Below are 27,487 nucleotides of genomic sequence, written 5' to 3' on the forward strand. Positions count from 1 at the left end.
CTGCAGGCATGGTACAGGAGATGGTCAGAGACTGCAGGCATGGTACAGGAGATGGTCAGAGACTGCAGGCATGGTACAGGAGATGGTCAGAGACTGCAGGCATGGTACAGGAGATGGTCAGGGACTGCAGGCATGGTACAGGAGATGGTCAGAGACTGCAGGCATGGTACAGGAGATGGTCAGAGACTACAGACATGGTACAGGAGATGATCAGAGACTGGGGACATGGTACAGGAGATGATCAGAGACTGGGGACATGGTACAGGAGATGATCAGAGACTGGGGACATGGTACAGGAGCTGGTCAGAGACTGCAGGCATGGTACAGGAGATGGTCAGAGACTGCAGGCATGGTACAGGAGATGGTCAGAGACTGCAGGCATGGTACAGGAGATGGTCAGAGACTGCAGGCATGGTACAGGAGATGGTCAGAGACTGCAGGCATGGTACAGGAGATGGTCAGAGACTGCAGACATGGTACAGGAGATGATCAGAGACTGGGGACATGGTACAGGAGATGATCAGAGACTGGGGACATGGTACAGGAGATGATCAGAGACTGGGGACATGGTACAGGAGATGATCAGAGACTGGGGACATGGTACAGGAGATGATCAGAGACTGGGGACATGGTACAGGAGCTGGTCAGAGACTGCAGGCATGGTACAGGAGATGGTCAGAGACTGCAGGCATGGTACAGGAGATGGTCAGAGACTGCAGGCATGGTACAGGAGATGGTCAGAGACTGCAGGCATGGTACAGGAGATGGTCAGAGACTGCAGGCATGGTACAGGAGATGGTCAGAGACTGCAGACATGGTACAGGAGATGATCAGAGACTGGGGACATGGTACAGGAGATGATCAGAGACTGGGGACATGGTACAGGAGATGATCAGAGACTGGGGACATGGTACAGGAGATGGTCAGAGACTGCAGGCATGGTACAGGAGATGGTCAGAGACTGCAGGCATGGTACAGGAGATGGTCAGAGACTGCAGACATGGTACAGGAGATGGTCAGAGACTGCAGGCATGGTACAGGAGATGGTCAGAGACTGCAGGCATGGTACAGGAGATGGTCAGAGACTGCAGACATGGTACAGGAGATGATCAGAGACTGGGGACATGGTACAGGAGATGATCAGAGACTGGGGACATGGTACAGGAGATGATCAGAGACTGGGGACATGGTACAGGAGCTGGTCAGAGACTGCAGGCATGGTACAGGAGATGGTCAGAGACTGCAGGCATGGTACAGGAGATGGTCAGAGACTGCAGACATGGTACAGGAGATGATCAGAGACTGGGGACATGGTACAGGAGATGATCAGAGACTGGGGACATGGTACAGGAGCTGGTCAGAGACTGCAGGCATGGTACAGGAGATCAAAGCAGCCTCACCAGTTCCCCTCAGATGCAGCCTGCCTGATAAAAATACATGCACAGTGTTTTCCATGTATTCCAATGGCTTTAGTTCACACCATGCAGTCAGTTTCCGGTGCGGAAACTGACTGCATGGTGTGAACTAGAGCCATTGGAATACATGGAAAACACTGTGCATGCATTTTTTGCAAAAAAAAAAAAAAAGCACACGGAACTGCATCTGGTGTGAACTGGCCCCAAGCAAGCTACCTGCTTCCATTCCAACAGACTTCTTTTGGGAATGCTCATATCGTTACCTCTACTAGCAATAACTTAACCCTTCCCCATTCTATCACATGGCGATAAAAACCTAGCTGGGTCAAAATCAAGATTATTATTATTTTTTGATATGGTCAATAAAGTGAGTACAGCCTTTGTCCTGTAACCTGGTTTATATAGCATGGCTCCATTCACACAAGTGGCCAGAGGTGGATAGTTTCAGAGGCAAACAAATGACTTTTGGATGCAGCAGCACTGGGAGCACAAAAAACTTGATTTAGCTGCGGATAAAACTCTGCAATGCTTGCACTTTCCCCCTCATGCAGCTTGCCAGTGTCTAAATGCAGCCTCACCCATGCCCGGATCTGTGCGGTGATCTCGGTGTATCACGGAACTGTGCATTGAATTGCCTGGGCGGCTGCAGTAACAATGTCCCACCTCCTGTAATCACGTCACGCTGATTCAATGTCCCGCCATTGGATCAGTGTACCGTCTGTCACAGGAGGCGGGACATTGTTACTGCAGCCGCCCAGGCAATTCAATGCATAGCTCCGTGACACACGGAGATCTCCGCACTGTCGGGCGGGAGGAAAGGAGGAGGGAGGACGGAGGAGGGCCACACAGGCCCCGCCCCCATTTCCGGCCCCATTATCGGCAAGATTTTCCTTTTCGGCAATTTGCCGAAAACACAATTTTTGGCCGATATGTTTCAGCGGACAAAATTTTGGTGCATCCCTATATGTTATGTTATGTATCAGCTTTCTGTAGCTTCCTAATGCAGTTGAAAAGCAGCTATAGATCAATCATAAGCAGCATGTTAAAAGAGGAGCCACCTGGAAAGTGCAGACCACCAAATGGATGAAGGAGAAAGAAGAAACAGTTCTGCAATGCCAATGTTGGCTTTTTGAAACAAACTATAATGATTCCATTCATATTTTAAGGTTACCTTGTTGAAAATTCAGCAAATAAGTTTTTTTTTAAAAGTAAGTTTTATTCATTTTGCTAACAAAGTATTCTTACATAGTATAAACATCAGGCATATTCTTCATGAGGAAAAAAGTAAATCCCACCTCTATTTGGAAAATCAGATCACCCAGTGTATCATAAAAACTTTTTTATTCCTGAGTTGTAGCTGCACAAGTAGAGTGCATTTATTTTAAGTACAGTAGTTAAAATATGTACAGTTCTCCCAGCTATGTACACGGCTATGTGGCCTTTTACTACAATTTAATTGAGGTTGGATATCTTCAGAGCCCATCCCCAAGAAGGAGTTGCAGGTCCAAGTCTGGGTAATATAACCACCATTCCTTTGTCTCCAAGCGCTATCCATTCAAGCTGTCCTTCATACCCCAACAAGTAAACCTGAAAAAAAAGCATGTTTACTGTACATTCGTTTACTAGACCAATCCTAGTTTGTTCAAAGAAAAACCTCAGAAGACACACATGGAAAAAATAAATAAGGTTTAGACCCCTTTCACACTGGGGTGTTTTTCAGGGGCTTTAGCGTTAAAAAAAAGTGCATGTAAAGCGATTGAAAGAAGCCTCATCTGCAATCCCAATGTGAAAGCCCAAGTGCTTTAAGAGCCCTTTCACACTGCCAGCGCCCCGAAAAATGCTCGTAAAGTGGCGCTTAAACTAGCAGTGCATTACCAGCGTTTTTTGCGCGCTAGTGGGCCGCTTTTAACCCTGCTAATGACCAAATAAAGGGTTAAAAGCTCCCACAAAGCGCCACTGCCAAAATCGCTTTTCAGGTGTTTCCCATTGATTTCAATGGGAAGGGGCACTTTAGGAGCGGTGTATTCACCGCTCCAAAAGCGCTGCAAAGAAGCTGCTTGCAGGACTTTTTTTGACGCCCTGCAGCGCCTCAGTGTGAAAGCACTCGGGCTTTCACATTGGGATTGCAGTTGCGGTTTCTTTCAGGTGCTTTACAGGCGCTTTTTTTAAAGCTAAAGCGCCTGAAAAATGCCCCAGTGTGAAAGGGATCTCAGTGTGAAAGCACTCGGGCTTTCACATTGGGATTGCAGATGAGGCTTCTTTCAAGCGCCTTACAGTCGTTTTTTTTAACGCTAAAGCGCCTGAAAAACGCCCCAGTGTGAAAGGGGTCTAAAGGAGATTTATACTGTAGATTACAGCGAAAGTGAAACTTCACTCTCTCAATCAACATTCAGTATTTTTTAATCCTTATGCTGATAGCAGTAGTAAATAGGGAGGTATGTCATATTTACTTGTTTTAAACTTTTTATTACATTTTATCAGTTACTTCCTGGTTTCCAGGTCTATGCAAATGATGTCATACATCCCAGGAGTCTTCAGGATGGGGAGAGGGAGGGGTTTTCTCAGCTAAGCACACCCTCATGTCTGAGCTAAGGGCAAATGGATCCCAGGAAGTTTATGTTACATCAATTATCTGCACTTACCCAAGATGGCCACAGCCAGAAATGCTTGGGGATATTTTTCAAAGTGATTTCTCAGCAAAATAATGCATAAAGCATGGAGATATGGATGGATGGGAAGTTTGCTTTGAATGTTAAAGATTAATTAAATACAGTTTTTGGTGCTCAGATGCAGTGTAGTTCTACTTAAGGCCGGATTCACACCTATGCAGTTTTAGTGCTTTTTGCATTTTGCAGATTTGCACTACAGAACGTGTTCCATAGGAAACCATGTTAAATGGACTGTAGTGCAAATCTGCAAAATGCAAAAAGCACTAAAACTGCGTAGGTGTGAATGCAGCCTTGGGGTACAATCATGGATGTTTTAAACAATGGGAAAAATGGCAAAGGCAAAAGCACTGGCCAGCAAGATGTTAAACACTGGGCACCCAATAACATGCCCTATAGTCCCCATGCAACACACTAAACAGCAATGGGTTCAAATATAATTTGTCCTATATCAAACAGCAGGGCCACTGCTTTCCTCCCTTTATCAAGGCTCCAGCCCTGCACTGTATTTATGGCTTTTATTAGCGATACCCTTTGTAGGAAGTCAGGCAAACATAAGAAAAAGTCAGGAAAATAAGAAATAAACAAAACAAAAATATACATCCTGTAGTGGCTTAAAAAACAGCATGCTTGGTGGTACACTGACTGGCTATATAGTCAACTCCACAAGGATACCACAGCTGATGGTCAGACTATCGCTCTCGTATACACACAACAATGTTATATCATGCATGTTATATACTAAAGTCTTGCAAGAGTATAGGCAATTTGAGGTAAAGTTTGTTCATAATAGATGCTTTTCACAGAACATTGAATTACAGTGGGTTTATATTGTTAACCCAGTGAACAGAAACACTCTTTAGACCCCATACATACTATTAGATTTTCTGCAGATTTTTGTCTTCAGATTTACCAAAACCATATAATATGAGCTCAAACCTTAAGGCCGCGTACACACGGGCGGACTGTTCGCCCAACCTTGTTCGCTGAACAGTGTTTGGGCGGACAGTCCGCTCGTGTGTGGGGCTTCAGCGGACAGTTTCAGCGGACAGTTGGACGAACAAGGTCTTACGGAAATTCCGAAAAACTGTCCGCTGAAACAAGGTTTCAGCGGACTGTTCGCTCGTGTGTAGGCTTGTTCGGCCAACTAAGTCTCGCGCATGCTCAGAAAGGATTTCCACGTCGGAAGGTTGCATTGCAGTGTATTGGACGTCGAAATTTTCGATCCGTCGTGCGTGCCGAAACGTCATCGCGCACGGTTTCAGCAAACTGTTCGTCCGTCGTGTGTGGCCATGTCCGTCCATGCTAAGTTTGAGCGGACTGTTTGCCGAAACTGTTGGACGGACAAAGTTGGGCGAACAGTCCGCGCGTGTGTACGCGGCCTCAGAGTTTCAATTTGTATGCAATCAGGAAGGCCCTTGCACTACATGGTTTTGGTAAATCTGAAGACAAAGATCTGCAGAAAATCTGACAGTGTGTATGGGACCCTGAGCCCTTGTACACACGGTCGGAGAATCTGTCGGAATGAGTCTTATCGGACCGTGTCGTCAGATAATCCGACTGTGTGTGGTATGCATCGGACTGATTCCGTCCGAATCTCCGTCCGACCCAATTTTCCAACATGTTGGAAAGATTTCCCGACCAACTGGGCTGGACGGACCTAATCCGATCATGTGTAGAGCATTTTCATCGGACCAAGTGCCACGCATGCTCAGATCAAATTCCTACATCAAAGTTATTGGCTACTAGCCTGAATGTAGTCCCATCGTAACGAAATTACGTCATCACGTTCTGAAAGATCAGATTTTTCGCCAACTTGGCCCGACCGTGTGTATGCAACAGTTTCGGACACAATTCGTCGGACTAAATCCGACGGGTAAAATCCGACGGATTTGGTTGGCAAAATCTCCGACTGTGTGTACGTGGGCTTAGACTGGGTTAACAAATATGCAAGTCTGGTTTTGGTGCAGAGTCCAATGTGGTTTTCATTCAGTGGTTCAGGACCAGATTCAGGTGTGAATTTGACACTGAAATCGCACCTGAACCGGTCTGAAAAATGCACAGGGCCCTTTTTTAATTTGCACTACAACCCGGACCACATTTATGTGAACCGACTCCATTGAAAGTTGGTCTGGTTCACATGCTATGCAAATCGAATGTTGTTCAAAACACATCTGATTTGCATATATGTGAACTGAGCTAAAGGTCAATGTGAAAACATCTGTGCAAAATGATTTTGATTAATTATACAAAAAAACACAATACCCAACTCCATAAGAATACTTTTTTTTAAAGTTTTTTATAGGTACTGTAGCTGATGTTTTCACTGAAAATAAATAAATAAATAACGTGCAAAACCCACATATATATTGGTGAATACAGCTACTAACCTCTGTTAGTTCAGATGCCCTGGGTTCTCCTAGTACAATATTCCGGTTGGCAGGCCACTTCAGAAATACAGCAAACACAGCTTGTTCTTTAGGCTTGCATGTATACCTGTTGGTTACAATTTTCCTTTAATACGCTGTATATTTTCACTAAACCTACTATTTCAGTGGTTGATGATTTACTCGTTATATAAGGCCTCAAAAGTACAGCGCCTGACATGACAAAGGACTGCACATAAAATTCAGTGGATTGTAATCCTACAAAAACCTAGTAGAGATTGCAGTCAGGCAACAGAAGATGGTCAGAGATTATGGGCATGCTTTAAGGCTTGATTCACACTAACGTGTTTTTTGATGCATGTTGCAGAAATGCAGGGAAATTATTTAACATGGGTTCCTATGGAACATGTTCAGATCAATGCATTTTTGTGCCTCTGCGTTTTTGGAAAGGGTCGGAGACTTTTTCTCATGCAAAATTCAGTTTTGCATGTCATAGAAGTCAATGGACCCGCATCAAAAACGCAAGTACCGCATTTTTACCGTGATTTTGCCGCGATTTGCGTTTTTCACTTTTTTTTCACTGTATATAGCTGGTTGCTAAGCAACCACAGTGTAAAAAAAAAGAAAAACGTGTGTCCAAAAACGCGACAAGCACTGCAAAACGCTGAAAAGCAATATACATAGATGTGAATCGAGCCTTAGAGATGGTTACAGACTGGGCACATGCTTTAGGGTTATTGGAAACTGGAGACATACTTCAAAAGACAGTCATGAGCTGCAGACACATAAAACTGGTTTACAATTCAATGTATCCACATTTATACTCCACATAGCCCCCAAATACTTGTTATTACTCTAATAAATATGCATTGTAATGAAAAATAAGGGAAAAATGGATGGACATCACACATTAGGTAAGAGCGTGAAAATAGTTAAAACAAGACCATTCAACTACTAGAATACAATGTAAAGAATATCCACTCCCCACGCCACTGTGAACCAAAACACTGAAAAATGTCTGCAGGGGCCCCAATAATCAAACAGTTAGTGCCCGTTCACACAGGGGCGACGCGACTTGCAGCGCGACTCACAGACGTGACCTGCACACGACTTCAGCACCGACTTGCAAAACGACATCTGTATAGAAGTCAATGCAAGTTGCCTGAAGTCGCCCCAAAAATAATACAGGAACCTTTTTCTAAGTCGGAGCGACTTGAGTCGCTCCTATTAGAACGGTTCCATAGTACAGAACGGAGCGCGACTTGTCAGGCGGCTAAGTCGCCTGACAAGTCGAGGTAGTGTGAACAGGCACTAAATGCCAAACTGCCACAAGTTGGGCACCAGGGTAGTAGCTATTATATAGTTCAGTGGTTCTCAATCTTTTTAACAAAGAAACTGCATCAAGAGTGAGGGTCAGCCAGCTGTCCTTTCTTTCTGTGCGTAATATATATATATATATATATATATATATATATATATATATGAGAGAGAGAGACATATAGAATTTTTTATTTTTTTTGTGAGGAACTGCCCAGCAGGGTTGTTGTCAGCCTGGCAGAGAAGATGGCTACAAGAAACACCTGCTAGGTGGGAGTAGAGAGAAGATGGTCTCTAATAGTTTAAATAGCAATCCTTCTATAGTTGGCTGTATAACCCAAAGGCTTCCCGAGTCCCTCAATAAAAGAGACTGAAACAAACTTTTTGTTTTCTCAAAATCCTAAGCGTGGAGATTTTGTAGAGCTCTGGGTGGGATAAAACCCCCATTTAGGGTCTACATCTTACCTGGTAGCCTAAACTTGTTATTTGTTTCAGCTTTGCAGATGCCTTTATTTTAGCAAGCTGACTGATGATCAGGTATCTCTCCCTCTATGTGGGAGCCTGCTGCATGGTGAAAAGGCTGGGTGCCAACAAAACACTAAAAAAAGGAACAAGTGCTGCCTGTGTTGGGAACCCATTGAGAGGCACCCTGTTAATGAGGAACTGATCTGAATTTAGGTACTAGCTTGGATATGCAGAGGTTTTATTTATGCTGTGGACTTACTGTAACAACCCATCCTGCATTTAAACTGTGTTTGTCTGTTGCCTTACTAAATAAAGTGCAGGGAAAATATGATTGTTCCTAGGAGTCCCATGCATGGTTTACCATTGTCAACGCTTATTGAGCCTATGCCCCTTACCACACACATTTATACTAACTTGCTTATGAATTGTTTTATCAGTCCATGCTCCATGCAAGGAATCCTGCTAATTCACTGCCCAGAAAATCATGACAGATTTAAAACTGTTCTCTAGCGGGGAAGTTTTCTCTATCTGAAAGTTAGACACATTCTGAAGTCTTTGGTGTGGGCTTTGGGTTTACCCTTTAGCCCTTGTTCACACTGGAGCGTTTTGACATGCGATTTGACACGTCAAATTGGCGGCAATAGTTGTCAATGGCACCATACTAATCGGTGCAACGCTGCATTTGCGGCACTGCACCGATTTCAAAAAGTAGTTTCTGTACTACTTTTTGCGATTTCAGGCTGCGATTTACATTGACATCTGTGCAGACACCTACACAGTTGTCTCTGAAATCGGGACTGAGGTGCAAGAGTAAAATCATGCGAGTTCAGCTGCTCAGTGTGAACCAGGGCTTATACACAACTTTGGATACAAATTTGCATGACAAGTCAAGGCCCATTGATTTTAATGGCACCAGTTCCAATTTATGCAACTTGAAGTTGCAGCGACTTTGAAAAGGTGCCTGCACTACTTTGATGAGACTTTGATCCAGTAGAGTGTAAAGTTAGATCAAAGTCACACTCCTGTATCCTGTAACGTTATGCCTCGTACACACGTATACACTGTACCCCATACTCATTCACATAGGGTGAGGCGCCAGTATCCGGGGGCCCCCTTATTAAAGAGGGCTCACGGATTCCTTCGCTGGCCCCGGCTACCTGGAGACACGCTCAAAATTAGTGGACTTTCCTCCGTGTGTGGGTGAGTGCGTTAATTTCAAAAGTACAGCGGATAGTCCGGCGGACTTAGTACACCGTATTAGTCCACTGAAAAAGTGCCGTGTGTGGGCAAATAGCCCGTTCAGAAAGTCCGGCGGACAGTCTGGTGGGAAGTCCGCCATAGTCGGTTACGTGTGTACGCGGCATTAGAGTCACACAAATGTGAATGGAGCCTAAAGTGGTAAAAATCAAGCAATCAGCAATACTGTATAAAGCATCTGAGTTGCCCACTTGTACACACTGAGGTGTCCCCAGGGTGTGAACCACTGGTTTAGGTTATTTCTTTATCAAGTTGTCAAAACATGCAGTATACATGTGTGAAGTAGAGTGCGAAATTGGAAACTTGCTCTACAACCTGAGCGAGGAACATCTTCACACATTTGTATTTCCAGCTTCAAAGCACAGCACAACTTTTTAATTGTAACGTATGCTGGAACAGTCCTATAAAGTGATCAATGTTCTTTGGGCTCTCTCATTTTTTTTTTCCATCAAATATTTTATATCTATATAGAGCGTCCACTGCCACCTGGCCTTTATATTAAAAAAAAAATATCGTACAGAATTGTATACATGGAGGCGTGGCCTGGACATGTGTGAGGACATGTTTTTTGCTGAGCTCCCGTCCCCGGCCCATCTAGCTGAGCCTATCACGATCCATAACCACCCAGAATCGCATGGTATGTACCCCAAGAAGAGGAGAACCATGGGGAAAGCTAAAACATCAAAAACGGCAAGAATGGTACAGATATAGTACAATATCTTGCACACCCTCAGCCAATCCCCACCACCTCCAAGATGGCGGAAACACGTGGAGAGACAGAAGAAACACAGGACTGAGCTGGTCAACCGGCATCCTCAGCGGTATCAATGGAATCTGACTCATTTTCGGATACCCCAGTAGCTCTACAAACGGGAACTCGGACCCAGGTGGCGGGCCTTCGAAAAGCTGGCACGGATTCAGAGTTATGTGCTCTTTTAAAGGCCCTTCCAACCAAAACGGACATCGAGTTCCTGATCAGCCGAGTTGAGCAGCAACACCGGCAGGAGATGCAGGCAGTGAAAGAAGAGATGAAAATCCTCTCCACCAGGCTTACAGCGGGAGAAACTTTGGTGGCAGACCTGGAACAGCAATTCGCTGATCTTGAACACCTGCAAGATGCCCATATAGACGCTGCGACAATGCTCCAGCCCCATATGGAAGAAATGGAGGATAGAAGTAGGAGCAATAGTCTGCACATACGTGGTCTTCCAGAAGCGACAGGAGCCGAGTGTCAGGTCACCTTGAGGCGAGGTGACAGGTGCACGCCGTAGGGATCAGGAGTGCACCGCAAGGTTGTGGACCCTACGGCTGACTGCTGCAGACGGGGGACAGATCCCACTGGGGTTAGAGCGTAAGATTCCCTGGGGCGCGGAGTCTAAGAGCCAGCAGGTGTTTACCAGCGCCTCCAGTGGTGAGGATGGACTTGGCTGCAACTGGCTCCGGGTCGCGACCCCCAGCTCCCACCCACAGTAGGCAACAGGAGGATAGGGATGGTGAGGGAACAAGCCAAGGTCGGGGCCACAAGCAGACAAGAATAGTCGGGTACACGCCAAAAGGTCAGGATCACAGGCAAACAGGGATAGTCAAGACACGCCAAAGTCGGTAACGGAAAACAGAAGCAGAGCACACGGCAGGAAACAGGAAGCTAACACACAAAGGAATACACAATGGTTGATCAGCCCTGATGGCCTGCAGTGCACAGGTTAATATAGGGCTCCCTGATAGGGCCTGGGGTGGAGCCATGCTTAGAGGAGAGGTTATAAAAACCACCAGGTGGAAGTGGCTGGGCTCTTAGGCTGAAGACATGAGGGGAGGTAAGCAAACACAGGAAGATCACTGCATAACCATGACAGTACCCTCCCTCTTACGAGGCCTCCCCCTCCCCCGCCTGGGTCCAGGCTTAAAGGGAAACTCCAGATGGAACCTCCTTAACAGACAGGGAGCAAAGACCTCAGATGCAGTGATCCAAAACCTCTCCTCAGGACCCAACCCTTTCCAAAGTACGAGGTATTGAAGAATGCCTTTACGGAGCCGAAATCCAAAACTTGACTAACCTTGTATTTTAGATTATCCTCAGAGACCGAAACAGAGGTAGGGAGAGGACTTGAGGACAAAAGGCTTTTTAGGAATGGGTAAGGGTCTGAGCAGGGACCCCCACACCCTTAAAGATGAGCTGGGCATCCATAACAGGACCACCAGACTGGGCAGAGGTCAGTGGATCCCTGAAGTCATGTTGGTTAGAAAGTGACATGTCACAAGAGTCAAGCTGGGTAGCTGCAACACAAACAGAATGCAGAGAACCCTGAGAAAAAGATTGAAAACTCCTCCTGGCCGAATGAGGTATTCTATCCAAAGGATGGATTGAGCCTCTTAAACGGGTTTGAAGGGACATAGTAGCAGTAGGGTGAGGCCAGGTCACCAAAGGTGCTAAACAAGAAGCAGGAAGCTCATTGGGCATGGGCTGGACTGGCATAACTGGTGCAGGGGTCGACTGAATAGTATTGTCAGGTGTAGCGACCATCTCAATCGCATCACAGGGCATAGCAACTGTGGAACTTGCAGACAAGTTAGTCTGGCTGTGCGTCCAAGGGAAATTAGGGACAGGCAAAGGTAAATGGTTATGCGAACTGGAGTGAATGATCGACTCAGGTTCATAGGTGGGCCCCTCATCCAGAGTACCACATGACCTAGAGAGTGCATCAGTCCGACTATTGCAGGACGCATCCCAGAGATCGCTATATACAGCGGGAAGAGCAGAAGATACTGGGAGGGTAGTAACAGGAAATTTCTCCTTTGGGGTACCCTTGAGTAGGCAGGAAGAGGAACAGGAGGAACCCCAAGCCAGGACCTGACCGGCAGACCAGTCAACGTGTGGAGAATGGAGTCGTAACCAAGGAAGACCTAATATGATAGGAGATGAAGCCTTAGGTAAGACAAGGAAGGATATCCACTCCTGGTGGAGTGTCCCTACTGACATCTTAACAGGAAGAGTCTGGAAGTGGATAGGGCCCCCTGGGAGAACAGTGCCATCAATCGCCAAGACCACCAATGGCGTTGTAATGGGCAAAAGGGTAAGTCTCATGGAGGATGCAGTTTCCTAATCCATGAAATTGGCAGCGGCTCCGGAATCCAGATGTGCTGAGACCGAACGAGAGGAAGCACCGACATGAAGCAACACGGAAAGGAGAAGACGAGAAGGTGAAGGTGATATTTCAGGGTCTAATACTCCACCTTCCAGATGTATTAGCCCTGAGCGGTTTTCCGGACGAAGAGAACAAGTATCACGGAAATGACCTTTCTCCCCACAATAGAGGCATAGGCCCAGAGTTCTGCGCCTAGCGCGTTCTTAGAGAGATAACTTTGTCCGGCCCAACTGCATAGGTTCCTCAGCAGGCAGGGGGTGCTGCTCGGATCGAAGAGAAGGGACTGGGGGCTCAGGCTGCTTAAAGAACGGGGAGTGCTGGCGTCTATTTTCCAGGGCCCTCTCCTGAAAGCGAATATCGATCTGGTTACACAAGGTGATGACATTGTCCAGATCAGCAGGAAGGGATCTTCCTGCTAATTCATCCTTCACTCTATCAGAGAGGCCATGTAAAAAGGTTGCAACTAGGGCCTCATTATTCCAGCTCAATTCAGCTGTGAGGATACGGAACTGAAGAGCATACTGTCCCACAGACGCAGACTCTTGACGGAGACGTAAAAGAGCGCTAGCCGCTGAGGAGACACGACCCGGTTCCTCGAAGATATTCCAAAAAAGTTTCAAGAAATCAGACAGGCTAGAAACCACTGGATCATTCAGTTCCCACAGAGAGGCGGAGGGATATGATATATGCGACTTTTGCCCGATCGGACAGGAAGTTTTGGGGCAGAAGACCAAAATGAATTGTGCACTGGCTAAGGAACCCCCTGCAAGCCTTGGAGTCCCCAGAGAAACGGAACGGAGCTGGCAGTAATAATGCATGCGTGGATGCGACTGGTGCGATAGGTGCAGCTGCTGACTGCACTTGAGGCTGCAGGTTCAGGGTTCCCAAGGAAGCCTGTAGCTGCTCGAAGCGGGAAGCCAGATCTTGAAGGAATCTCATCACCTGGGTCTGATGCAATTCTTGGGTCTCAAGTCTGAAAAACTAAGCCCTGCAACGGATCGACTGTAGGAAGCGGCACGTCAGCCGGGTCCATGGCTGATCAAACTGTCAGGTCACCTTGAGGCGAGGTGACAGGTGCACGCCGTAGGGATCAGGAGTGCACCGCAAGGTTGTGGACCCTATGGCTGACTGCTGCAGACGGGGGACAGATCCCACTGGGGTTAGAGCGTAAGATTCCCTGGGGTGCGGAGTCTAAGAGCCAGCAGGTGTTCACCAGCGCCTCCAGTGGTGAGGATGGACTTGGCTGCAACTGGCTCCAGGTCGCGACCTCCAGGGTCCCCCAGCTCACACCCACAGTAGGCAACAGGAGGATAGGGATGGTGAGGGAAAAAGCCAAGGTTGGGGCCACAAGCAGACAACAATAGTCGGGTACATGCCAAAAGGTCAGGATCACAGGCAAACTGGGATAGTCAAGACACACCAAAGTCGGTAACGGATAACCATGACACCGAGGATCTGGCAGTCACAGCGACAGATGTTTTCTGTAAATTGTCAGGAGAGGCTCTCCCTCAAAGACTGGAATTTGATTGAATCCATAGGGCATTAGGTCCCTGATCGTCAGACCCTAGCAGACCGAGGGATGTTATTTGCCGTCTGCATCACTACACCTACAAAGAAAGCATCATCCACAAGGCTTGGGAAGCTGGAACAGTGGACTTTGACGGAGCGCAATTAAAGATCCCGTCTGACGTTTCCAGGGCCACCTTGCAGAGGAGAGCTATCCTTTGCCCATCCTGGACTTAGCCCGCCAGCAGTCAGTAACATACCGGTGGGGTTACCCTCTGTCAGTCCTCTTTTAAGAGGGACAAGCGCACCTTTAATCTGCGATCTGACGGCTTTATTTGGGTTCTTAGACTTGGCGCCCATCAGGATGCAAAATTGTCTCACTTTCATTCCACAGTCAGGCGGCTGATCGGGTCCAGGGAGAAACACCTCCCAACCCAGACAGCAGCGACCACGCCAGAGATCACAAGCACGGACACCGGACGAGTCGTGGGAGTCCTAGGGTGATGGCCAAGGCCAACGAACAATTGTAAGTACTTGTCCCTTGTCTGACTTCCCACACCCACCCACCAAGAAGACTTTTACTTTACCGGTGACCCACCGAACCATACCAGAGATGTACCCTTCATTTGCAGCCCACGAACCTTACCTGACTTCCTTTCTGAAAACCTCGGTCGATCCACGTCCCTAGATTGTCTTTGGATAGGGCATTGCAGATGGGTATGTACATGTACGTGCACCCACTTCCCCTCACTAAAGGATCAACCAACTCGCTCTGGCTCTATTTGAGAAGGCTTTTTGACTGGCGACAAATGGACATCGGGGTACGGCGCATATTTCTGCTGAGCTAAGCCAAATATGTCTCCAGTGCAAGGAAAGGCACAGAGGGGCTCCCTAGAAACCAAAATACAGAGAGAAGAGGGAGACCACCCCCCCCCCCCCCCTTTGTGTGGGAAGAGCTTTTTTCTCTGTTTATATTTCTATGGATAAGGACGGGCACCATCGGACGGGGGGGGGGGGGGGCATTTCCCTGTGAGTTTAGAAGGGAGCAGGTTCTCCTCTCCCCAGATTCCTGATATGTTTTATGTTTTTATGCAACAATGTTTATCTGTTGAGATGGTTTAGGTTTTTTATGTTACCACTGTGATTAACCCATGTTTCCACTAGCAATAGTTAACTGGACATGTATAAATATACTGTGGTTTACAGGATTCTTAGTCTCCCTAGCAGAGAACTGGACCACGAAATACAGGGGGATCTTAGTGTGGGCTCTGTTGCTTAGGTAAACCAATGGGTCTGGCTGAAATTCTCCCTTCTGTACTTAACACCTGGATGATCTATTGGAGGGAGGGAACAGCAAGGGGTGAATGGATGTTCAGCCATCACCCGAGTAAAGCCTTCATCCACAACAGAGACATGTATGTTTCTATTAATGTAAAAGCTGCATTGGATGGATCAGCTACTGCTGCCCCCCCCCCCCCCACTCTGGTGGCCTCCATGGGCGATCCCCGTCTTTACTATAATGGGATGTGAAAGTGGGCTAGGGGACGACTTCTCGCTCCCAAGGTGGAATGCTCATTGGGCATGGGCTGGACTGGCATAACTGGTGCAGGGGTCGACTGAATAGTATTGTCAGGTGTAGCGACCATCTCAATCGCATCACAGGGCATAGCAACTGTGGAACTTGCAGACAAGTTAGTCTGGCTGTGCGTCCAAGGGAAATTAGGGACAGGCAAAGGTAAATGGTTATGCGAACTGGAGTGAATGATCGACTCAGGTTCATAGGTGGGCCCCTCATCCAGAGTACCACATGACCTAGAGAGTGCATCAGTCCGACTATTGCAGGACGCATCCCAGAGATCGCTATATACAGCGGGAAGAGCAGAAGATACTGGGAGGGTAGTAACAGGAAATTTCTCCTTTGGGGTACCCTTGAGTAGGCAGGAAGAGGAACAGGAGGAACCCCAAGCCAGGACCTGACCGGCAGACCAGTCAACGTGTGGAGAATGGAGTCGTAACCAAGGAAGACCTAATATGATAGGAGATGAAGCCTTAGGTAAGACAAGGAAGGATATCCACTCCTGGTGGAGTGTCCCTACTGACATCTTAACAGGAAGAGTCTGGAAGTGGATAGGGCCCCCTGGGAGAACAGTGCCATCAATCGCCAAGACCACCAATGGCGTTGTAATGGGCAAAAGGGTAAGTCTCATGGAGGATGCAGTTTCCTAATCCATGAAATTGGCAGCGGCTCCGGAATCCAGATGTGCTGAGACCGAACGAGAGGAAGCACCGACATGAAGCAACACGGAAAGGAGAAGACGAGAAGGTGAAGGTGATATTTCAGGGTCTAATACTCCACCTTCCAGATGTATTAGCCCTGAGCGGTTTTCCGGACGAAGAGAACAAGTATCACGGAAATGACCTTTCTCCCCACAATAGAGGCATAGGCCCAGAGTTCTGCGCCTAGCGCGTTCTTAGAGAGATAACTTTGTCCGGCCCAACTGCATAGGTTCCTCAGCAGGCAGGGGGTGCTGCTCGGATCGAAGAGAAGGGACTGGGGGCTCAGGCTGCTTAAAGAACGGGGAGTGCTGGCGTCTATTTTCCAGGGCCCTCTCCTGAAAGCGAATATCGATCTGGTTACACAAGGTGATGACATTGTCCAGATCAGCAGGAAGGGATCTTCCTGCTAATTCATCCTTCACTCTATCAGAGAGGCCATGTAAAAAGGTTGCAACTAGGGCCTCATTATTCCAGCTCAATTCAGCTGTGAGGATACGGAACTGAAGAGCATACTGTCCCACAGACGCAGACTCTTGACGGAGACGTAAAAGAGCGCTAGCCGCTGAGGAGACACGACCCGGTTCCTCGAAGATATTCCAAAAAAGTTTCAAGAAATCAGACAGGCTAGAAACCACTGGATCATTCAGTTCCCACAGAGAGGCGGAGGGATATGATATATGCGACTTTTGCCCGATCGGACAGGAAGTTTTGGGGCAGAAGACCAAAATGAATTGTGCACTGGCTAAGGAACCCCCTGCAAGCCTTGGAGTCCCCAGAGAAACGGAACGGAGCTGGCAGTAATAATGCATGCGTGGATGCGACTGGTGCGATAGGTGCAGCTGCTGACTGCACTTGAGGCTGCAGGTTCAGGGTTCCCAAGGAAGCCTGTAGCTGCTCGAAGCGGGAAGCCAGATCTTGAAGGAATCTCATCACCTGGGTCTGATGCAATTCTTGGGTCTCAAGTCTGAAAAACTAAGCCCTGCAACGGATCGACTGTAGGAAGCGGCACGTCAGCCGGGTCCATGGCTGATCAAACTGTCAGGTCACCTTGAGGCGAGGTGACAGGTGCACGCCGTAGGGATCAGGAGTGCACCGCAAGGTTGTGGACCCTATGGCTGACTGCTGCAGACGGGGGACAGATCCCACTGGGGTTAGAGCGTAAGATTCCCTGGGGTGCGGAGTCTAAGAGCCAGCAGGTGTTCACCAGCGCCTCCAGTGGTGAGGATGGACTTGGCTGCAACTGGCTCCAGGTCGCGACCTCCAGGGTCCCCCAGCTCACACCCACAGTAGGCAACAGGAGGATAGGGATGGTGAGGGAAAAAGCCAAGGTTGGGGCCACAAGCAGACAACAATAGTCGGGTACACGCCAAAAGGTCAGGATCACAGGCAAACTGGGATAGTCAAGACACACCAAAGTCGGTAACGGATAACCATGACACCGAGGATCTGGCAGTCACAGCGACAGATGTTTTCTGTAAATTGTCAGGAGAGGCTCTCCCTCAAAGACTGGAATTTGATTGAATCCATAGGGCATTAGGTCCCTGATCGTCAGACCCTAGCAGACCGAGGGATGTTATTTGCCGTCTGCATCACTACACCTACAAAGAAAGCATCATCCACAAGGCTTGGGAAGCTGGAACAGTGGACTTTGACGGAGCGCAATTAAAGATCCCGTCTGACGTTTCCAGGGCCACCTTGCAGAGGAGAGCTATCCTTTGCCCATCCTGGACTTAGCCCGCCAGCAGTCAGTAACATACCGGTGGGGTTACCCTCTGTCAGTCCTCTTTTAAGAGGGACAAGCGCACCTTTAATCTGCGATCTGACGGCTTTATTTGGGTTCTTAGACTTGGCGCCCATCAGGATGCAAAATTGTCTCACTTTCATTCCACAGTCAGGCGGCTGATCGGGTCCAGGGAAAAACACCTCCCAACCCAGACAGCAGCGACCACGCCAGAGATCACAAGCACGGACACCGGACGAGTCGTGGGAGTCCTAGGGTGATGGCCAAGGCCAACGAACAATTGTAAGTACTTGTCCCTTGTCTGACTTCCCACACCCACCCACCAAGAAGACTTTTACTTTACCGGTGACCCACCGAACCATACCAGAGATGTACCCTTCATTTGCAGCCCACGAACCTTACCTGACTTCCTTTCTGAAAACCTCGGTCGATCCACGTCCCTAGATTGTCTTTGGATAGGGCATTGCAGATGGGTATGTACATGTACGTGCACCCACTTCCCCTCACTAAAGGATCAACCAACTCGCTCTGGCTCTATTTGAGAAGGCTTTTTGACTGGCGACAAATGGACATCGGGGTACGGCGCATATTTCTGCTGAGCTAAGCCAAATATGTCTTCAGTGCAAGGAAAGGCACAGAGGGGCTCCCCAGAAACCAAAATACAGAGAGAAGAGGGAGACCACCCCCCCCCCCCCCTTTGTGTGAGAAGAGCTTTTTTCTCTGTTTATATTTCTATGGATAAGGACGGGCACCATCGGACGGGGGGGGGGGGGGCATTTCCCTGTGAGTTTAGAAGGGAGCAGGTTCTCCTCTCCCCAGATTCCTGATATGTTTTATGTTTTTATGCAACAATGTTTATCTGTTGAGATGGTTTAGGTTTTTTATGTTACCACTGTGATTAACCCATGTTTCCACTAGCAATAGTTAACTGGACATGTATAAATATACTGTGGTTTACAGGATTCTTAGTCTCCCTAGCAGAGAACTGGACCACGAAATACAGGGGGATCTTAGTGTGGGCTCTGTTGCTTAGGTAAACCAATGGGTCTGGCTGAAATTCTCCCTTCTGTACTTAACACCTGGATGATCTATTGGAGGGAGGGAACAGCAAGGGGTGAATGGATGTTCAGCCATCACCCGAGTAAAGCCTTCATCCACAACAGAGACATGTATGTTTCTATTAATGTAAAAGCTGCATTGGATGGATCAGCTACTGCTGCCCCCCCCCCCCCCACTCTGGTGGCCTCCATGGGCGATCCCCGTCTTTACTATAATGGGATGTGAAAGTGGGCTAGGGGACGACTTCTCGCTCCCAAGGTGGAATGGTGGGTTGTGTGAGAGGTGGGCAGGCTAGGAGCTCCTGAGACCCCAGGAGATGGTTACCATAGATTTTTCTTGACGGGGATAGGAGGGAGGCTCGACCCTTCGTCCCTGGTGGGGATGTTTTCCGGACACTGAAATGCTTGGTGATAAGTGAGGGTTTTTTTTTTATGGTGATGCTCCGGTCTGGGCCAACGGGTCAGGTAGGGGGCCACCGTGGATCCTAATATTTCAGATCCAATGAGTGGGGGCGATTCCTCGCAGCTAATTCCAGTCACCCCCCCCAAATAGGTTGACACACCTCTGCTCTAGTAGCAGAGGAGTTGTGTTAAATGCAAGCTAGAGACTTGCTGCAAATAGTTTTCTCTCCCCTCGCTGTCTTTAGCAGCAATGTTTTAAAACGTCTCTCTTTCTTCTCTCTCTGCGCCTATTCCCCCCCACCCCCTCACCCCTTCCCTTATAATCCCTTCCCTTACCAGCATTCCCGTCCCGCTTCCCTGATCCCCCTTCTCCCCCCCCCCCCCCCCCAACTGGCACCCTGGTTGAAGATGGACAGACTTAAGATATACTCCCTTAATGTGAAAGGGCCTGAATACGCCAGAGAAATGACAGATGCTCATGAATGACTTAAGACAGGCCAAAGTGGATGCTGCCTTCATCCAGGAAACTCACTATAAAGAAAACAGACTCCCTGTTCTCAAGAACAGATTCTTTCCCTTAGGGTACCACTCCACTAACAAAACTAAATCCAGAGGGGCTTCCATCCCTCTATCTAGAAAACTACCGTGGACACTTCAGAACTCTAATGAATGCAAAGCGACCCTCTGCATCCAGCATAAAGGCCTTATAGGTGATGCACAGTTGACATTAGTGAACATTTACGCCCCGAACTAACACCAAGATACTTTACTAAGGCATGCTTTATCCAAACTTTCTGACTTTCAAGCAGAACATTTGATCCTCGGGGGAGACTTTAATGTCCCCCTATCTCCATCAGTGGACACTTTATCGGGCTCCTCGTCAGTACCAACAAACACCCGCAAGCGCATTGCCCAAGCTTTACACGAAGCCCAGTTAATAGACATATGGTGCCTCCAGCAGGCAGGTGAAAGGGACTACACGTTCTATTCCCCTCCTCACAAAATATACACGAGAATAGATTATTTTTTCCGTTCCCCACAGCCAACTTCACGAAGTACGTAACTCCTCTATTGGTCTGAGGACATGGTCGGATCATGCCCCCATTTTTCTGACATACGCAATCCCCAACAACCTTTTCCATGGCACCCTCTTCTGGCGTCTCAATGAGAGCCTTTTGCAAAGATCAGTAGTCCTAGAGGAAGTGAGTAAGGCGTTGAAATCTGATTTTCAAACAAACACATCGGTGGACTGTCCTCCAGGAGCAGTATGGGAGGCGCACAAGTCTGTTATCAGAGGAATACTGATAAAACATGGTTGAAAAGAGAAAGGCAAGTGCTCCAGCAATCCCCTGGTGGGAGCAGAACTTACCTCCCTTAGAACCCAGATTAATGACCTTCTCAACTACAGAGCTAAGGCAGCACTACAAAAATGTCGCCTCACAACGTACGAATCTGGAAACAAATGCAGGAGAGTTCTAGTCAAGGCGGTCAGGGACATTAAAACGCAAACATATATTCCTCACATTAAGACGCCAACGGGAACTAAAGTCAGTTTACCGAAACAAATAACTAAGACATTTCGAGATTACTATGAAGCCCTATACAATATCCCGACCTCATCTAACTCCCTCTAGCATAGATGACTATGTAGTGTCTGCACTGATGCCTACACTATCTTCGGAAAGCGCAACAGATCTAGATACCCCAATCCCCCCTGAGGAACTGGAAATAGCAAATGGTAAAGCCCCGGGTCCTGATGATTACACTCTTCAGTACTACAAAACATTACTCCCAACTTTGAGCCCCCAGATGATCGCTTTCTATAACGACCTGGGTCAGACAGCAACCTTTCATAGAGACTCCCTCAGGGCACATATTGCCGTTATCCCAAAAGAAGGTAAAGATCCAACATCCTATAGCATTTACAGACCCATTTCCCTTCTAAACACAGACCTTAAATTGTTTACTAAAATTCTGGCAACCCGCTTAGCCCAACATCAGCAAAATCGGATACATCTTGACCAAGTGGGCTTTATCCCTACTAGAGAGGCTAGAGATAAGACCAAGGTTCTAAATTTGATCCACATAGCGACCCAATCTCACATCGATCTTTGTAAACACGGACACAGAAAAGGCATTTGATCGCATCCACTGGGAATATATGTTTGCGGTCTTAAAGCACATTGGAATAGGAGAAACCATGATTCAGTGGATTGCTCAGATTTACTCGACCCCCTACTGCCCAGGTAAAAACCAACGGTATACTATCTGACCCTTTTCAGATAGCGAATGGGATTGGCAAGGTTTCCCACTGTCGCCTCTCCTATTCGCCCTATCTCTGGAGCCATTCCTGTGTAGAGTTAGAATGAATCCAGATATACAAGGTCTTACAATAGGAGACACTCACTATAAAGTCTCTGCATATGCAGATGACCTGATTTTCTCCCTAACAAACCCATCCATCTCACTCCCGAATCTTCTTCATGAATTTGACACCTATGGAAACATCTCCAACTTAAAGATCAATTATAGTAAGTCAGACGCTATGGGAGTCGAAGTGCTGCCTACCCTCATGTCCACACCACGATCCAGCTTCAATTTTAAATGGACGTCCACTGCACTTAATTACTTGGGCACCTGGGTTCCAGCCAACTTGTCTTGCACTTTCAATCTGAACTTCCCATCTCTACTGATAAAAATACATGGTACAAAGGCCTCCATTCTTGGTTTCGTAGATGCAACCTGATCAAGATGTGCATTTTACCCAAGTTTTTATACCTGATGCAGGCACTACCAATCTCGATACAGCATCATTTTTAAACAGGTACACGCTCAATTTAATAAATTAACAAAAAACCTTGTCTGCCCCGTGTCCTTTTGTCCCTCCCAAATCTTAATGGGGGCCTCACGGTTCCGGATGTGGAGAAAAATTATCAGGCCATCCACTTGGGGAGGGTCATTGACTGATGTCGAAATGGGGACTCAAAGCTATGGACAAGATTAGAGCAGGATCAGACCCGGGTTCCATTGACAGGAGCGATCTGGTGCTATGACCACTTACCACCGATACTAAAAAAGCACCCGCTAATAGGCACAACACTCTGCATAGGCTCACAAGCATGCTTCACACATTCACTATCTACACCTGACTCACCCCTGTTCCCTATCATAGGTAACCCAGAGTTCGCTCCAGGACTAGATACACCAGACGGAGATGTACTACACGCTGCGAATTGCACAAGAGCACAACACTTTTTAATGAATGGTGCGTGGCCCACTTTAGAAGCATTAAGATTTGACACAGGTCCCTTTAAACTAACATTCTGGCCCGCCTCTCAAGTGAGACACTTCTTAGTATTGATACTGGATCTGCAAAGTTTTGATAGTCCACTCACGACCTTTGGGGAGTACTGCACGATGGAAGAGAGGGTTGAGGGTTCTGTTGCTAATATACAACCTCTTGAACTCCCCGACGGGTAACATCACCTTAAATTGTATGTGTAAATGGGAAAGGGACCTAAACCGTACCTTCTCAGCAGACCAAATTCAACGTATCATCAGATTCGCCTTAAAATCATCTATCTGTACCAAAATAGAAAAGACCAACTATAAGTTGTTAACCAGATGGTACTACGCTCCACACGCTTTACATATTGCTACCCTGATACCTCTAAAGTTTGCTGGAGGTGCCGGTGTGATAAAGTGCTGCATGTGTTTTGGTCATGTCCAAAGTTGGCTCCTTCTGGTCTATGATTAGAACAACAATTCCACAATTTATGGACTATCCGATACCGAATGACCCGGTCTTCTTCCTACTACACGTCTCTGACATACCAGTAAATTTCAACACTTGCAGAATTGAGCGATAGTGAGTGGTGGGGAAATTCATTTTATTATTATTTTTTATAATTATAGTTATTTATTATATTATAATTTATGATTTTGTGTTTGAAACTTTATTATACCCACGATATCTACTAGACTCTTATTTGGACAAATTTAAGTGTGCTATTGCTAAGAATTACAGGCCTAAAATATAAATCACCAAATTTCTATGCAAAACAATTGTACCTCTTTGAGACGCAAAAATCTGACATAATCATACTGCCATGGAGGTTAAGCCTATTTATTTTAACTAAAACCAGAATAGAGTGCATACTCTGCAAGACATAATGCATCCCCCCAATAAACATCATATCCTATATATTAAAGTAAGCTGTATACTGCAGAATCCCAAAACTGAAAAAGTCAAGAATGCAGTAGTAGTAGAGTCTAAATAAAGCAACCGTGATGGCTGTATTACTGCTTATCTATAAAAAAAAAAGACATGCATTGTTAGTGGATAAAGCATATAACTGTTCTGTGGATAAAATGTTATCCAGTGTGCACAATAAAGTTTCTTAGCAATGGGAAAAAAAGAGGAAAGGGGCAAACAAAAAAGATCATGAAGACATGCACCACTCTTAACAGTACAAATATATCACAGGTTTGTTCTACTGATCTATTTATTGTGTTCTCATTCTCACCAGACTCCTGAAGTCAGTGAATCATTTTGTGCTCTCCAAGGCTTTGTGCTGTAAATAGCTGCTCCATTTACTTCAAGCCATTTACCCATTTGCCTCAGGCGCTCCTCGAATACTACCGGGATTCGACCGTCATGCGTTGGACCAATGTTCAACAGCAGATTCCCACCACAGGATACGGTTTCAACTAACTCCTAGAAAGTGAGAAAAACAGTTATTAAACAACAGTAAACTACATAGTGACACATGCATGCCAGCACATTATGAAACACAGCATTTCATATTTCCAAAGCTGAAAAAAATGTTAGCAGTGTTGGTTGTGCTGGGTTCAGTTGCAAAAAGGGACACTATATACCCTTTTGTTCTCCCTATAGTTGCATAGGTTTTTTTGCTGGCTCCAGGGTAATCCCTGGGAGGTTATCTGACCTCACCATATTCATCCTCGAGGGAATGTGTGTGCCTTACTTACTGTGTTGGAGGTATTAGATTGTAAGCTCCTCTGGGTCAGTGAGTGATTTCAATGCTTCAGTTGCTGTTGCCATTAGAAAACCTTAAATGTTTAAAAGTGCCTTTAATTCAAAGTATAAAGTGTATCTGTCATCCATTTCTTTTTTTTAGCTGTCAGTGTTCGGGTACTGAAATTTCTCAAATAAGGGGAAGTTTCCTTTTGAGACAGCTGTCACTAGAACAGCTGCCCCATTGGAAGTTTTACCTTTCCTTCACGTCAAAAATGTTTACATTTCCCATCACTTTCTGTCCTGATGGCAGTGGTCATCATGGCAAAACGATGGATCTGGTGAAAGTGGGCACAGACTGCAATAAAACCTAGCATGGGTTCTAATGCTGGGTACACACGACCCAAATATTGGCTGGTTCAGCAGAGACAGTGTGCACAGCTGCCTGACTGGCCTTTGCCCAATGGTCTTGCTGGAAAACCAGTCAATGTCTGCAAGTTCTGATCTTTGGGGGTTATTTACGAAAGGAAAATCCACTTTGCACTGAAAGTTCACTTGGAAGTGCAGTCGCTGTAGATCTAAGGGGAAGATCTGAAATGAGGGGATGATTTTATCATCCAATCATGTGCAAGCTAAAATGCTCTTTTTTTATTTTCCTTGCATGTCCCCTTCAGATCTACAGCGACTGCGCTTAAAAGTGCACTTTCAAGTGCACTTGCAGTGCTAAGTGGATTTGCCTTTCGTAAATAACCCCCAGTGTGTTCTAGTGGGGGGCAGTCCCCCTATCAGACTACAAAGGCACAGTGGTGGAGATCACTGCACTAACATTGTTTAGTTAGTATAGCGACCTCTCAAGTTTTTTTTCTTTTTTTCATTCTGCCCGCTGGGTTAAACAAACACTTCACGTGTATACCCAGCCTTACCCTTCCATGTGCCATGCAGAACTTAAAAAAATAATGTTTTGCTATAGATACACTTAGGGGGAGATTTACTAAAACTGGAGAGTGCAAAATCTGATTCAGCTGTGCATGGTAGCCAATCAGCTTCTAACTTCAGCTTGTTCAATTAAAAGAGAAGTATGGGGTTTTTGCAGTTTTATACTTACCTAGGTGGATGCAGCATCTGTTCCCCACTGGCTCTAATGCTGAGAACCAAGCAATCGAACACTGCAGATTGCGTGGTTCTCATGGCTCCCCAAGCAAAGAGCTGCTTGATTGTCAGTCACTGCACTCTGCTCTGCCCCCTCCTCATCACTGGAGCGCTGGGCTGTTGAGGCGGCAGGAGCGGCTGGCTTAGGCTCTTAGCAGCTCTCTCTCACGTGTTTGCCATTTAAAAATGGCGCCGCCGAGATACAGAGCGGATGTCCTGTGTATCTCGGTGGTGCTCGGTAGTCCCCAGCGGCTTTCGGGTATTTTTGGCCACATTTGGCCGTTCTCGGCTATTTTCGTCCGTTCCCGGCTATTTTCGCCCACACTCAGCAGCTTTCGGCTTTCTGAAAGCCACCGAGAAATAGCCGAGATCGGCCGAAAATAGCACAGAATGACCAAGTGCGGCCGAAAATACCCGGAAGCTGCAGAGATCGGCAGAAAGGGTTAGAAACAGCAGGGGAGCGGCATATAACACGCACTCCCGATTTCCCCCTGATTTTATGGGGAAAAAAGTGCCTGTTATACGTAGATAAATACGGTAATTTCCACATTGATGTACTATTTTTGATGTGAAAATTATGAGATGAAATAACCAACAGTTGTAACTTGTGTGGCTTTGTAAACTGACCCAACAGTTTTGCAGAATGTTTGTGAGAACCCACCTGCACCAGGTCTTCAATGGTCAGCATTTCAGAGATTAAAGCATTCCGCCTGTATCCCCAGGAACGTTTGTCAATGGTCATGCAATTCTCCCATTTGTGAGGTAGCAGATGCCCAGGATTGTAACGATCACTACATGTGTAATAGCCACCGTGTTTACAAATGCTGCCATATCCCCATCGGTCATTAGTTACAACGTTGTCCCGAACTGGGCTAAATTATATAAAAAAAAAAAAAAAAGGATTAAGATATGGTCTGCCGTTACAAAAGAAGAATAAACAGCTATAATAAACATGGTATTGTGTAAAGCAGTCTACACACTCTCCGATATTCCGTGACTCATATTGTGATTTTTCTGGATGCCTGGAGTTGTTTCTTCAAATGAATGTTACTTTGCTCATTCAGTGCAAGGTGACAGGTATTCTTGAAAGCTAATTCCCCCTACCCATTGACCTTCGCTCTGCTTGCCAGCTGCTCCCTTTATCTATTGGAGCCTTTCAAAATACCCAGAGCTTCTGGGTATTCAAGATTTTCTCCTCTCTGGCTGAAAGTCTGTTGTCTTGAATTTTAATCCCAATGTGCTAAAATATTGATGTATGCAAGATACTGCAGTGATGCCAACCTGAACCTCAAACCACATCCCTCTAATGCGTTTCATGTTTCATGGGTTTGATTTTAGAGGTCATCTCTACAGTTAAGCCCATGATGGGAGAAATGCATTAGAGGAACATGGTTTGGGGGAAGCGAGCTGAAGCCTTCCTGTCATATTTGAAATTGAACGGCTTTCAATGTGCGCTTACATCTCTCCTTTGTATGTTCCTAGTTAACGCAATAAACAAAGATCTGAAAAGCTCTAGAAGCAGATTCCAGTGCCCGCAGGTCATTGTCCAAGCAGGCCCTGCAATCTTGTGTTCCTTAATTAAAGAGAAAGGAAAGCTTTTTTGCACACTTACTCATGGCACAATTTGCCATCAATTAATACACATCAGCTCTGAACACTCATACAGGAGTTTTTGCACAATCGGTTCTTATGCAGTCTGTTTGGATATAATGGCATTATCCCTCCT

The 27,487-nt window shown here is 46.6% G+C and overlaps 1 protein-coding gene across 1 annotated transcript in view; it reads right to left on the reverse strand.

Moving 5' to 3' along the window:
* Window positions 1-2,739: 2,739 nt before the first annotated feature.
* Window positions 2,740-27,487, reverse strand: part of FUCA2 (alpha-L-fucosidase 2) — a 42,722-nt gene continuing 17,974 nt past the window's right edge. The window contains exons 4-7 of the mRNA XM_077486713.1: window positions 26,423-26,633; window positions 24,161-24,351; window positions 6,472-6,577; window positions 2,740-3,002 (exon numbers count right to left, since the gene is read on the reverse strand). Coding sequence (XP_077342839.1) covers window positions 2,868-3,002; window positions 6,472-6,577; window positions 24,161-24,351; window positions 26,423-26,633 — 643 coding nt within the window. The 3' untranslated portion in view covers window positions 2,740-2,867. The remainder of the gene's footprint in view (window positions 3,003-6,471; window positions 6,578-24,160; window positions 24,352-26,422; window positions 26,634-27,487) is intronic.

This window comes from Lithobates pipiens, unplaced genomic scaffold, assembly GCF_037356315.1.
Source record: "Lithobates pipiens isolate NorthernLeopardFrog02 unplaced genomic scaffold, aLitPip1_a1.2 Scaffold_18, whole genome shotgun sequence".
Classification (NCBI taxonomy): Eukaryota; Metazoa; Chordata; class Amphibia; order Anura; family Ranidae; genus Lithobates; species Lithobates pipiens.